Here is a 15,155-nt window from a genome sequence, read left to right on the forward strand (position 1 = left end):
GTATTTTAATTTTTAGAATTTGGAAAGTAGACAGCTTTTTTGGATAAACCAAAAAATCTTATTGCTTCTGAATTTCCTATGTTGCTATTAATTGGTCTTCAGTTGATAGATGAATGTTCCACAAAAAATGATAATTAACTTTCCCTCCATTTGGAAATTAGGTAAGTAATGGATTCCTACAATGGAAGTATCACTTATTAAAATGTGGAAAGAATGATGAATAAGCAGGTTTTCTAGGACTTTTAAATTTTCTGCCACATTTAGGTATTAAATTTTGGCACTCAATTTTCAATGGTTTTCTAATTCTGAATGATAATATTCAATTTTTAAATTGTTGGAGATTTAAACATGTCTACCATTCAGCTGATTGGTTCTCATATATTCTTCTAAAAAAAACTGTATAGTACAAGACCTATTTATTCAGGTTTTAGTCTAGTCTCACATCTTAGGTAGGAAGTAAATTGCTTTTTAATGATGGATAAATTTGTGCTGGTTTTTTGGATCTTATGATGTTGGGCACATTCTGCACTGGTACTGATATCTAATATACTTTTATATTTATAAATACACCTGATACCCAGAGACAAATAGTGATCCCTCTTGAGACTGCAACAGATGCACTCCTAAGTCAGTGTTTAGACTTTGAAGTATCTAAGTCATTTCCAAACACATAACATGTTAAGAAACTTTGATTGCAACAACATGACTTTAGAAACGCCTGCTAGTAAAACCTCCTCTGTTAGCCAAAGTTGTCACTAGAGAATACACAGCGATATCTGGTATGTTATCACTTTCAAGACAGCCTAAGCTTGAAAAGTTGGTCCATTAGTTGTATCTGATGGATACAAGTTTGCCTCCTAGTTCACTTGTCAAGAGCTAAAACTGTGAACCTAACTTTCTTTCATTGGTAGATAAAAATAAAATATTTATTTATTTATTTATTTTGACAGGCAGAGTTAGTGAGAGAGAGAGACAGAGAGAAAGGTCTTCCTTCTGTTGGTTCACCCCCCAGAAATATTTATTTTTATGCTCACTTAAAAGCAAAAAAAAAAAATTTATAGCTCTAAATGCACATATTATGAAAATTAAAGGTTTAACATTAAGAACTTAATTGTCTTCCTCAAAAAGCTAGACAAATAAAACCAAATTAAAGTTTTCCTTTTTTAAAAAAGAACTATACTGACAACTACAAAATATTGCTAAGAAAAATTTTAAAACAGCTAAGTAGGTGACAGGGTAAAATATGCTATTAGTCTGTAGATTCAGCACAAACACAATAAATAACCCAGCAGGTCTTTTTTTTTTTTTTTTTTTTTTGAAGATAAGGGATATCAGAATGACAAATTAATATTGAAATGCAAAGACCTTACAACAGCCAAGCCCATCTTTCAGAAGAAACTAGCGGGTTAACACCCTGGCCTGAAGAGCCGGTATCCCATATGGGTGCTGGTTCAAGACCTGGCTGCTCTATTTCTGATCTAGCTCTCTGCTGTAGCCTGGGAAAGCAGTGGAAGATGGCCCAAGACTTTGGACCCCTGCACCCGTGTGGGAGACCCAGAAGAAGCTCCTGGATCCTGGCTCCTGGCTTCGGATAGTGCAGCTCCGGCCATTGCCGCCAGTTGGGGAGTGAACCATCAGATGGAAGACCGCTCTGTCTGTCTCTCTCTGTCTCTGCTTCTCCTCTCTCTCTGTAACTTTCAAATAAATAAACAAATCTTAAAAAAAAAAAAAAGAAAGAAAGAAAGAAACTAGAGAACTTAATGCCACTAGATATCAGGATTTATCTATTACAAGACAATGCAGTGCAATGGTAGAAAACCTTGAATGATCACTTTATCAATATCTACTTGGGAAAACAAGATCCTTGGCTCCTTACCACATATAATACACAAAAATTAACTTGAAGTAAACCATATCTCTAAATTTGAAAAGTCGAACAAGAAAGGATCTAAAAGAAAATTAAGAAAATACCTTGAGATTAGGGAAAGATTTCTTAAACAAGAAGCTAAAAAGCACCAACCATTCCTTTAAAACTGTATTTAGTTGGACTTCATTTAAATTAAGAACTTCTGGGGCCAATGTTGTAACATAGCAGGTAAAGCTGCCACCTGCAATACTGGCATCCCATATGGGTACTACATGTCCTGGCTGTTCCACTTCTGGTCCAGATCCCTGCTCCTGGCCTGGGAAAAGCAGTAAAAGATGGCCCAAGTACTTGGGCCCCTACCACCCATGTGGGAGACCCAGAAAAAGCTCTTGGCATCAGCCTGGCCCAGCACTGGCTGTTGCAGGCATCTGGGGAGTGAACCAGCAGATGGAAAATCTCTCTGTCTTGCCCTCTCTCTATGTAACTCTATCAAATACATAAATAAATCTTTAAAAAAAAAAAACTTCTGTTTATAACAAGATGATATTAAAAAGCAAGATACATGTTAAAAGAAAATGTTTCCTTTTTTAGAAAAAAAATGATTTATTTAAAAAGTAGATTTACAGAAAGGCGGGGGGGGGGGGGGTCATCCATCCACTGGTTCACTCCTCAGATGGCTACAATGGCCAGAGCTGGGCTGATCTGAAGCCAGGAGCCAGGAGCTTCTTCCAGGTCTCCCACATGGATACAGGTGTCCAAGGACTTGGGCCATCTTCCACTGCTTTCCCAGACCACAGCAGAGAGCTGGATCAGAAGTGGAGCAGCCAGGACTCAAACTGGAGCCCATATGGGATGCTGGCACTACAGGCGGCAGCTTTATCTGCTCTGCCACAGCACTGGTTCTGAAAATGTTTCTTATATATGGATATATATTAACAAGAAGATTCACATACAGAATATATAAAGAACTCCCACAAATCAATAAAAAAGTGACAGACCACCCAATTTTTAAAGTAAGATATTCCTAAACCTAATGCCCAAGTTTATAAAAATAATATTCAATAGTATTAGGTAAGTAAAAATTAAAACCACAATGAAATACCAACACATACCTACCAGAAAGTGTAAATTAAAAGTCTAAAAAACCAAGGTTATAGGTCAACCAGAACTCTCATACATTCTTAGAAGCAGTATAGACAGATAGAACCATTTTGGAAAACCGGCAGTTTCTGATAAACATATAAATGCTCTGTTATTATACACCCAACAGTAACAAGTGCTTATACTCAGACAAGAGACATGCACAAGAAGTTTTAAGGAAGTGTTAGTCATAAAGGCAAAATCAGAAAAGTATAAATAACCCAAAATATTCATCAATAAGAGAATGGGTAAAAACAGTTATAGTGTACTCATACAATGGATTATTACCCAGCAACTGATATGAACCAACTATCACTAATGTACAACATGGATGACTCTTACAGACATAATGTTGAGAGAAGAAACTAAACATGGGAGAGTATATACTATTAAGCTCATTTATATGAAGTCAAAACCAGGCCAAGGCAATTTGGTTTATATTAGTTACCTTTTGGATGAAATATTGACTAGGGGGCAAAAGTGAGCTTTCTGGGGTGCTGCAAAGGCTCTGTATCTTGATCTGGGTGGTGTTTACACAGCTACATGCTTATGTAAAAGCTTGCCAGCTGTATACACTTATGTAAACACCTCAATAAAAAAAGGAACAAATAACTGTATCACCTGTTATTTGCTGCTCTTTGAACATCACAGTGACCATTTTTTTTACAGCTCTTCCACTACTCTTACTGGTACGAAACTAGCGACTCTACAAGACCTTCTTTGAGCCATATTTTGAAATCCTCACACACGAAAATTCACAACCAGACCCTGGGCCCTTGCCGTGCACCCACCCGAGGGTGTCCAGGAGGCTGCAGTCTCCCCTACCTGCTCCAGTTCTTCCTCAGCGTATTTTTGGCGGCTCCGCTCATTCTCTGTCCCCTCCCGCAGCTCCTTCAGCCGCTGGGCTTCCTGCTTGGCCAGATTGATCTCATCACGCAGCTTCTTCTCCAGATGGACCTTCTCCACCTCCACTGTCCGGTGCTCTTCCTGGGCCTTGTGTAGCCTGGGGGGGATGCAGGGAGCTGGAGGGGCAGGCAGCGGGGAGCCGGCCAACTCGCCATGACTCATGGCAGCAAGGAAGAGACTGAGAGCTCCCGGCCTCAGCATATATTCTGCTGCTCTGCTGACTGTCTGGCTCTGAGCCGGCTCAGGGCCAAGAGAAACCACACACACTACCCTAATTCTTATGTTGGCCACCATTTTGCTGCCAGTAATCAAGGCTGTGAGGCCAGGTTGCCAGACATCTGAATCCCTCCTCTAAAGTATCTCACACACTAAAATCATAGCAAGTACCAGGTAACAAGGTTTTTCACTTTTGTCCTCTTGACAGAGAATAATAAGGCAGCATAACTATCAGCCTGGAAGAGATGCAGATATGAGGGGTGAGAAAAGGAAAGTAACTTAACAGAGGAACCGATAACAGAATTCAAATACATGTCATTTCAACACCCATAATTATTCACCTTGCATCAGAGTACCTAGAAGGTTCAATAAAGGTAGCATATCCTATAAGCCAAAGATCCCTGGACAACTTAATGGTTGAGACATGACTGAGGTGGTGGTAGGAGGGAGACTGAAAGCAGATGAGAAAGAACTACTGAGGTAGATCTCTCAGGCTCCTAAGTACCTACTCCCAGAAGTACAGAAAAGTGAAATTCAGGACAAAGAACCCCTGCCTACCCAAGCCCAGAGTTCACGTCCTAAGTATCTTCCACAGTAAATTCTCAAAGACATTAGTTATAAAGACAAGCTACCCTCGCACCCAGCCACCCATGCCCTCCATTCACTGATAGAACCTTCCTTCTGAACAAGCCTCCTTCCTCCCTGCTTACCCCTACAAATCTGTCTACACTAAGCCAGTCATTCATGCACCACATCTGTCAGGTGCCTACTCCATGCCACAGAAAACTGTCCCCAACACTGAGGCGATCAAGACCTAGTCCAACAAAGACCAGTAAACAGAGAGTTGCATAGAGAGCACTGGATTCTATAACAGAGAGATGCGGTGTTGGGTAAGCCCAAAGGAATAATCAGCTCTGTCTGGAAAGACTCAGGGAACGGGAGGCCTGGGCTAGACCCAGAAGAAGGAGCGAAGTGCTAACGAATCCTTCTGGAAAAAATAAAGGACTTAGCTACTGTCAGGTCTTCCTACCCCAGCAGCAACAGACAAGCTACCAGGGAACTAGGAAAGGGGGGAGAAAGGATGACGAGGAAGGGGAGACATTCAAGGTTAAGAGGAGACACAGAAAAGAAAGGAGAGATCACAGAACAGGAAAGACCCACAGAGAAAAGCCTTGACCGCTGAGTTGATTAAGAAATGAAACAAAATGGAAAGAAACAGAACTCAACCTTTAGTCAACTCAATCCAACTCTAGCGCTGTCAGTGGCTAAACCCTCAAAAGATGTGGTGAGACATGCAGGGAATGGGAAACTTGCTGCTGACAAACTGCGTTGTTTTGGTACTTCGCCTCTGGAGAGAAAGGGAGTTGAATATCCTCCAGTGGAACACCAGGTGGCGCTACATACACAGCTTAAAAAAAACCACAGACCCTCCAGTGAAACCCCTTTCTTGCCTCCATCTCTGGCTGAATAGTCTCAATTGTACTCATCCACGATCCAACTGCATGACACTGTACCATCACAGATCCAATCGTTTACTTAAATAGCATTCTCTTGGAAAGAAGTGTCTTCAGAGAAGCCAGTACTATGATATGCCTGTCCTCTCCCTAGAGAGAGCTGGTAAAGCAGAATCAAGCCATCCCCACTTTCACAGTCCCAATAGAGTCTAGTACAAATGGGGATCCATTAACGCTGCTAGATGAGGAAATGAGCAAATAACTGCACAATCAAGCACTGCCCAGGAGAAACGATCAATTCACTCCACAGCCTGATTCTAAGTCCTAACTCTAAGCAGCTGTGCAGCTAGGAAAGGGTTTTGCCTGTTTCTTCACAGTGAAATGGGAATCGAAATTACTGCCTGCCTCAAAGAATTATGTTGAAACCCAATGAAATCCTAGCTGGAATGTACATGTAGCATTATATTTATTCATACAAAATAGCAAGAGCTCTTGTAAATAAAACTCAGTGGTGGCCGGCAGTACAGCAGAAGGGACAAGGGGGCATGTGGGCCCTGAACAGTCAGGAGGGTGTGTGTGCAGGTGTTCTAGCCTGTCTCGGGGATTGGCAAGGGATAATCTGTCTTTAAGTCTTCGTTGGTCACTTAGCTCTGGAGGCCTGGGGGAGTAGGGAGGCCAGGAGCTTAGTTTTATCCCCAAACTTGGAATGTCTCCTGCCTAGATTCTTTTGCCTTTGGAATGAAAACAGTACATGTTTTTCAGACAAATGAAGAATGGCGACTGCTCAGACAGCAGCAGTTAGCCCCTAGTTGGCAATGGGCCCAGGAACAAGGGGCCTAGCAGAGTAGCTAGGAATCAGCTTAGAGATCAAACCCCTCCCACCCCTAGAAGCCCAGGGCATGGAAATAAATCTGGCAAGGCCCAGCCTCGGTAAAGGCAGCACCCTGGGAGTGCTGAAATTCCTAGCTCACTACTGACGGACACGTGGTTATCCTCCCTGAGCCTTCGTTTCCTCAGCCCTAAACCGGGGATAATAATAGTACCCACCTGAAAGGGTTGTGGCGATCAACAGCACCGATGCATTTCAGTATATAACATTACCTGGCTCAGAGCCCACACCTGCTCATCTCCTGCCTCTCGACCCTTCTGGTCCTTAGAGCTCTTACCCTGTAGGCTGACAGTGAGTGTGTATTAAGTGTGTGCATACTGCTCCTTCCTATGGGTGAGTTTTGTTCCCTAGGAGCAGTGAATTCCTTACGATTGCACAGGTCTGGTTCCTCGATGTCAGGAGGAACACAGATCGATTCACTCAATGACTGACTAGCACCCTTTTCCCACAGCTAAATCCTCTGCCGCAGTTTTATGTCATATTTTATCTCCACAGAATCCCAGACCATCAGAGCTAGAAGAGTCCTCCGAGGAGAGCTTAGGGTTTCCCAGCTCAGTCCCTTCACAGTACTGATGAGGAATTAAGTACTGGGAGGGAAAAGGACTTAGCCCGTCATACAACAAGTCAATACACAAACGATTCAGACGCCACACCAGAAAGAACCATGAGCAGGATGGAAGGTTTGTGGGGTTTCAGCAAAGGACAATCATTGTTCCTGTTTGTATGGAAGGGAGGCAGTCCAGAGGCAGGACAAAGGATAGAATGACCCCTAACAAGCCATCTGACCAAAGAGACTCACAACCTCTGACAGCAACACATTTCTCCCCTGAGGCTCAGAGGTAAGAAAGATAGATTTACAACCTTCATCTCAGGAAGAATAACTGCCCAGGGCAACAGGAATTGCAGGCACCTAGGACCCCAGTGGTTTGGGGAAGGTGGCACAGCCTGGGTAGCTGCGTCAGCATGGTCACGGGGCCAAGCGGCCTACAACCCAGGCTTCCAAGAGCTGGCACCAGCACGGTTGAGGAAAAGGGCAGGGCCTTACCTTTCCTGAAGGTCGTGCAGACTCTGTTCAGCTCGATGTAATCCCTCCAAATCCTTCATCATCTTCTTCATGTGTTCTTTGGAGTATCGGTTCTGGATATAGGCAAACCAGCAGCCGCCCACACCAATAACGATAGACACCACCAGCATGAAGTCCTTGAGGTGGTTATGGCGAGTCACTGCCAGAGAGGGAGGGCATGGTGAGCAAGAATGCCCACTGCACATGAACTCCTGCCTGAAGAGACTCTTCCGCTCAAGAGGAATTCCGTTTTCTTCTTAGACACACACTTGTCATATACTATTACAGTAAGCTCTGTAAAAGGATTAGAGGCCTTATAGGAAGCTTATTAAATCATGCTTCCCTAAGAGGCAGTGAAGAGGAGAAAACTAGCACTTTTTCAATACATCCCAAGCCTTCCCTGGGCTGGGATGAGCCCATGTGCAATGGCTTCCATCCTGCAGGGTAAGCAGTGCTAAGGTGCTACAGCAGGTAAAAGGGACTGGCTGGCATAAAGGGGATGCAGCAGTGTCGCTGGAGCCTGAGGTCTGGCTGTAGGACGGAGCACATTGCAGGAGCTGCTCTTGTAGACTACTAGGTCCAAGCTCAGATCAGGTAAAGGTCTTGAAATCTCAGTCTATGGAGGGCATTTCTAGGATGTAACTCAATACAGAGACCAGGTAAAACAGGAGTAACATCAATAGCCTGGTTTACATGAAGCATTACATTAGGAACTTGGGGGCAGACCTAACTCCAGAGAATGCCTGGCAGCAATTTAGTGAAGTTCACAGGCCAAGGTACCAATTGGTGTTTAAAGCAATGTCCAGCCTCCAAAACACAATTTAATGCCAAAGAAGGAACACCACCAGAAGATAAAAGCAAAAGACACATCTCAAGAACTTAGTCAAACAGGAGAGGAACACCCCTGGAGCCTGCCATTGCACCTAGTCTACCAGATCTGGGCCCTGGGCCTCAGCACAGGAGACTTGAAAGGGACATCATAAGAGCAGAGGCCTGCTGCTGCCTCTGTCTGGGTTGTGCTGTAGGCTCCAAGGAGCCACAGATGTGGGAACACAGAACAAATGCGGGAGTTCAACCAGGGCTAATGACTCTCTGTGCACAGCAGGTAGCCCTCCTCCTCAAAGGACAAGGAAAAGACTAGCAAGATCCTACTGCCTGGTCAGGACATGTGGTTGAGAGAGAACCAAAAAGATCCATGTCGAGCTACTAGATTGAGGGAATGTGTCACACTCCAGGAAAAGACACATGTTGCTAGAAATTGTGTGAAGCTAAGACTCACAGTTTGACAAAAAGAGTTATATAGTCATAGCACCTTGGAGAGCCAACCAGCAGGTCATATGGATGGCATTACTTCCAACACTTGCAAGATTTCCAAGTGGGCATGCAGATTGGGCCCAGCTATTTCACTTAGTCCCTTATTCTACCTTGTCAAGATCAGTTTTGGATGGATTCAACTTCATATCTTCATCCAGGTCATAATACTAAATACTGAATGACTGGGACCATGGATAAGGCCTAACAGTTGCCCCTTCAAGGTGATATGTCCCACCTATCAGTACCCTCTGCAGTTCTTCAATCTTTACGCTACTTGCATACACAGGCATCCACTCCCCCATCACCCTGCCATACCAAGCACACAGCTGAAGCCCAGATATACTGCTTCACAGCCCATGAGCTACCAAGCTTAGCAGGAAGAACATGAGTCTAAGTCTGGTTGCTTCACTCTTTATGGTTTCTGGTGCTCATTATTTGCCTACATGCCAGTGCCCAGCACAGCATCAACCAGCAGCACACAGAACACACTCGATACATCTTTGTGTGCTTGAGTCTTTACTAATTTGCTTCAAGCATGATAATCCACATAAGAAGGAAAGTGAAATAGAGCAAACATAAAATGTATTAGGCATTTGTAATCATTTTTAATCCTCATGACTGTAAGAGAGAACATTAGAATTCCTATTTTAAAAACAATGAAACTGAGACTCCATAAGGGACAATGATTTGCTGGAGTTCATAAACAGTGACAGAGTTGGATGCAAATCCAGATTTGCCTGAATGCACTGTCTTTCCACTATACCACACTTCCTCATTACAACTTTCACACTCATACAGCAAGTGTTAATTCTGCTTTGTTAAATGCAAACATCTCACCAGAAGGGAGTCTGTCTATACTGCCTTGATCTAGTTTGAGTGTGACTCTAAGAATTACAAACCCTGAGTTTTCTCAAAAACATTCAGGGAACTGACTATGCCATTGCCAACAGGGCAGTCAAGACCCAAAGGCCAAATGGCCAGGCCTTTAAGGTTAAACATAGGATCTCAAGTAGAGAAACTTGTACCATCAAAGGAAGTATCCTGCACTAAGCATTAGGGAAGTGTGAGTCCTGTTTGCCTCTGCTCCAATCTGTTGTGAAGTTCATTTCCCCTACCTGGACCTCAGCTTCTTCCACTGTAAAATGCATCATCACATAATTATGAAAGTGATCAAATACAATGTAGAAGTGATTTGAGATGCCTTAGAAATACTGAGATGGGCCGGCGCCATGGCTCAACAGGCTAATCCTCTGCCTAGCGGCGCCAGAACACCAGGTTCTAGTCCCGGTCGGGGCGCCGGATTCTGTCCCGGTTGCCCCTCTTCCAGGCCAGCTCTCTGCTATGGCCAGGGAGTGCAGTGGAGGATGGCCCAAGTGCTTGGGCCCTGCACCCCATGGAAGACCAGGATAAGCAACTGGCTCCTGGCTTTGGATCAGCATGGTGCGCCAGCCGCAGTGCGCTGGCCGCGGCGGCCATTGGAGGGTGAACCAACGGCAAAGGAAGACCTTTCTCTCTCTGTCTCTCTCTCTCACTGTCCACTCTGCCTGTCAAAAATAAAAAAAATTAAAAAATTAAAAAGAGAAAGAAATACTGAGATGGACATATCTGAGAGGTAATTAACGGTGTTGACACAGAGTTTGAGGAAAAGGAAGGAGCTGGAGAAGCAGAGATTAAGAATTGGCAGGCCCCTTCAGTGGAGAAAATAGGCAAATTTAGAATCTAGTCTATGCCTTACAAACAATGAACTTCTACCCATGATAATCTTATTCTCATCCTTCAATTCCTACTACCTTCCCAGCCTACCAAAGTCCACACAGATCTTTCCATGTCTTTTCTTCTGAGTTATGATTCCCTGATCAACCCATTCTCTGGAGCCATAAACACTGGACATCTCTTCCATCTCAGGGACTGCTTTGTATATGTTTCGACTTCCATGACAGTCACCTTCTGGTAGCCTGCCAGTTCCTCAGGGCCAGGACACAAGACTTATTATCTCTGTAGCCCCAAACTTAGCATAAGACCTAACCAGAGTAGGTACTTAGCAAAGGAGAAAAAAAGAAGTAATGAAGGGAAGTTTTAACAGGAAAGGGGAGAACAATGCCAAGTGTATATAGAGAATAAAAATCTGTCCCTGGGACAAGATTATATGCCCAGCTGAAGTGCAGAGCCCTTACACAAATTCGGCCCTCAGAATATACTTCATATTCAGTAAATACAGCCAGGGAACTGACCACAGATGTTTTTGGGAAAGCAGATGTGGCTGGCTAGGTGAACAGAGCTAATCCAGGGAAGCTGGCTGGGAGTGAGAGGATGGCAGAATTCCCCATCTGAATGCCACAAATAAATTTTAGCAAAATCAGGTTGTTAACAGCATCAGGCCTAAGGCAGAGGAGGTAGAAGTAAATAAATGAAACGCTGATACGTTAATAGAGTCAAGGTAATAAGGAGAATTTTCAGGGTACCATTTAACACTGAGAAGGAGAATCTCTACTCATTATAGCCTTCTTGAATCCCCTCTCCTAATCAATCTCTCCATCCTCTCAGCTGCCCATAATATCCTGTCAGGTATAGATATTTATTCTTCACTGCCAAAATATGTGTTAGGAATTCCTTTTGTCCTTTATGCTGTCTTTTGTTCGGGGGTACCTGTTTAACCTGTAAGGACCACTCCTGGCCCTCTTTCTTCTAGTCATGGCCCAATAGATGCTTTAGCTACCTCAACTGCCAACAGGCACTATATAGGCAGAAATTCTCTCCGAAACCAAGCTGGGCCAGATTTTTCTCCCAATTCCCCTCATTCATGCAATCTGGAGAGGCCCAGCCTCCTCCGTGTAACTTCTAGCATTTGTATCCTGGTTACTACCCTCCTCCTTCCTGGGTCTTAAAGCTGAGTGCTGACAACAGATGAACAAAGCTTGTCTGCCCTCAGCTTCCAGTCCAAGGGTAAAAGACTAGAAAACAGACCTCTTTTAAAGAAAGAAGGAACAGGGACCAGCACTGTAGTACAGCAGGTTAAAGTCCTGGCCTGCTGCACCAGCATCCCATATGAGTGCCAGTTCGAGTCCCAGCTGCTCCACTTCTGATCCAGTTCTCTGCTATGGCCTGGGAAAGCAGTAGAAGATGGTTCAAGTCCTTGGGTCCTGCACCTATGTGGGAGACCTGGAAGAAGCTCCTAGCTCCTGGCTGTTGCAGCCATTTGGGAGTGAACCAGTGGATGGAAGACCTTATTCTCTCTCTCTCTCTCTGGCTCTACTTCTCTCTGTAACTCTGTCTTTCAAATAAACAAAATAAATATTAAAAAATAATAAAAAAGAAAGGAGGAACAAAGGGCTATGTGCTCCCAGAGGGGATGAAGAGGCACAAGTTCAGCATGACTGAGAAGAGGCTGGAAAGCATCCTGGAAAAGGCTTGCAGGGGAAGGAGCATCACAGGAGACACAGGAAGTAAGGATACAGCCCCAGGGAGCACAGCAAGGTTGTCCAGAGACAGCCACGCCCCATCACTGGGGACTTTTTTCCTATCTTCTGAGCCACTGAAGAAGGAAGAGGATGCGTAGCCTTGTCTTTTCCTCTCCACAGTTGCCCCCAATTCCAACAATTACTCAGCAGGCCTTTCTGAACTCTTCTTAATATTCACTCTTAAAGCACAAAGGGCACAGTAGTCTCCAGCACGGCACTAAGCATACAGTGAAAATAGTAACGACCATTTATTTAGGGTAAATTGGGGCACAGAGAACCTTAGGAATGTGTCCCAGGTCACAAAACTGCTAACCGATAGAGCCAGTCTGCTTCATTGCAAAGCTAGAACTCTGTATCTTGTTTCCTCTAACAGAAGCATCAGGTGGCATAATAAGAGGGAGCACTGAAGAACAAGTTAAAGACCTGGGTTAGTCATGGCTTTGCCACTTAAAAGCTGAATGACCTCTGAAAACTTACTTCACCTCTCTGAGCCTCAGTCTTTCTGAGAAATCATCTGTAAAGGAGGCAAAGTCCCTTCGATGAATAATCTGCTACCCTGGCAGGTCATCAGCTCAGGCCTCCAAATGACACCGCCTGTCATAGGGCCTCTGTTTCTCAGAGCACACCCAACACCTGATGCTGTTTGGAGAATCCCAGGTAGGCCCACACGCCTAGAGCTACCTCTGTAAGGGTGCAAAAGATGCAAAAGGCCATGTGCTGTTCTGTGGTCACATGAAGAGAACTAAGCACACGTTTTACTGTCACAAAATAGACCCTGGGGTGGCCCTGTGCTGAGCCATCTGATCCCTCCCTCCCCAACCTCCTTCTGTGGAAAAACACATCTATTTCTTCAGCAGACTCTCTTGGCTACTGCATGACAAACCTTTGATTTAATATTTGTCAAGTCTCACATCAATGGCAGGATTGTTGCTAAGTCTGGGCAAGGTGGCCATGGCCAGCAACTATAACTGGCCTAGGTTCTCTGGGGCATTTGTCTGTTACATGATACATGGTGAGGCCTGAGCATCTGTGTCCACCTAGCATAAGAATTCATCCTAGGTTCAAAACACAGGTCACAGCCGGCACAGGCCATCATTCTAAGTCCTAGGGACTTAGACAGGGAACAGCACTGAAACAGATACTTTAGTTCATACTCAGAGGGGAAAACTGAGTCTAGAGGGACATAGCTCAAAGGACTCTTTGCAGGTACTCTCCACCTCCCTTAGGTCAAATCACATGTAGTATATAAGCTATAAGAAATGATCTCCTGTATCCAGTACCACAGACCCAGGACTCTGGTTTTTTCCAGATAAAATCCTTGCCTGGTTTAACCTGCAGTTTCTAATGCACCCTTTCAGGTATGGTAAATCCCACTTTGATATCAGACACACAACAACCTGACAATACATCTTTCGAAGGCTAGGAAAGACTCAGATCTTCAATGATATCTCCTTGCTGGAGACAAACAGAGCTGAGCCTTTGCAGCAGCTGCCTAGCTTTCACTGCTGAGCATAATTCTTCAGGTGCAAGAACTTGCTGGTGTACACAAAGACGGGTGTAAGCTGTTGATGAGGAGCATTTAATAAGACACTTTCCATTTTTCAAGAGTCAACAATCACCCTCCCCATAAAGCTTCTTAGACTCCAACAAAACTCCTCCCTACTTTGTGCTCCCAAGTGAAGTATTTTTCTTTTTTAAGATTTATTTATTTATTTGAAAGGCACAGTTACAGAAAGAAAAGACAGAGAGATCTTCCATCTACTGGTCCACTCCCTAAATGGCCACAACGACTGGAGCTAGGTTAATCTGAAGCCAGGAGTCAGGAGCTTCTTCCAGGTCTCCCACATGGGTGCAGGGCCCAAGTACTTGGGTCATCTTCCACTGCTTTCTCAGGCACATTATTAGCAGGGAGCTGGATCAGAAGTAGAGTAGTTGGGACTCAAACCAATAATCATATGGGATGCTGACACTGCAGGCAGCAGGTTTACCCACTACACCACAACGCCAGCCCCCTAAGTGAACTCTTGAGAGTCTCACATAATAGCTATAATACTACTGCAATTGTTGACCATTTACTCTGTTCAACTTCCAGGGAACATTTTTTCTGCCAAGGGCCATTTGGATACTTAGAACATCATCTGCAGGCCATATAAAATTATCAACTTGCCTGGCGCTGTGGCTTAACAGGCTAATCCTCCGCCTTGCGGTGCCGGCACACTGGGTTCTAGTCCTGGTTGGGGCGCCGGATTCTATCCCGGTTGCCCCTCTTTCAGGCCAGCTCTCTGCTATGGCCGGGGAAGGCAGTGGAGGATGGCCCAAGTGCTTGGGCCCTGCACCCACAAGGGAGACCAGGAAAAGCACCTGGCTCCTGGCTTCGGATCAGCGAGATGTGCCGGCCGCAGCAGCCATTGGAGGGTGAACCAATGGCAAAAAGGAAGACCTTTCTCTCTGTCTCTCTCTCTCACTATTCACTCTGCCTGTCAAAAAAAAAAAAAAAAGAGTTATTGGAGGGACCTTGGGTCAAGGGTCCCTACTGTAGACTATTAAAAAAAAATTATCAACTTAAAATTAGCCTGCTATAGACTTATTAAATTTTGAGTCCCACCTGCAGTTGCCTTGGCAGAGCCAGACCAAATGATTTTGCAGGTGTTACACAGCCCCTGGGCTGGATGTTTCCCATCTGTGGACAGAACATCTCAAATGCAGGTACCCTGTCCTTTATAAAGTTATACAGTAGTGCACAGTAAATGAGACCAAGTGCAAAGTCATTGCTCAGTAAAGAGGGTGGGCCTTACATAAAGTATAGAGCATTCACTATGACATTTATTCAAAGCTAACCAAAGAATGG

General features: G+C 44.4%; 1 protein-coding gene across 5 annotated transcripts in view; it reads right to left on the reverse strand.

The window, feature by feature from the left end:
* Positions 1–15,155, reverse strand: part of STIM1 (stromal interaction molecule 1) — a 225,412-nt gene that overhangs the window by 22,739 nt on the left and 187,518 nt on the right. For all 5 annotated transcript variants that reach the window (XM_062196608.1, XM_062196606.1, XM_062196609.1 and 2 more), the window contains 2 exons: positions 7,518–7,695; positions 3,833–4,010 (listed from right to left, as the gene is read on the reverse strand). In XM_062196608.1, coding sequence (XP_062052592.1) covers positions 3,833–4,010; positions 7,518–7,695 — 356 coding nt within the window. The remainder of the gene's footprint in view (positions 1–3,832; positions 4,011–7,517; positions 7,696–15,155) is intronic.

Source organism: Lepus europaeus, chromosome 7 (assembly GCF_033115175.1).
Source record: "Lepus europaeus isolate LE1 chromosome 7, mLepTim1.pri, whole genome shotgun sequence".
Lineage (NCBI taxonomy): Eukaryota > Metazoa > Chordata > Mammalia > Lagomorpha > Leporidae > Lepus > Lepus europaeus.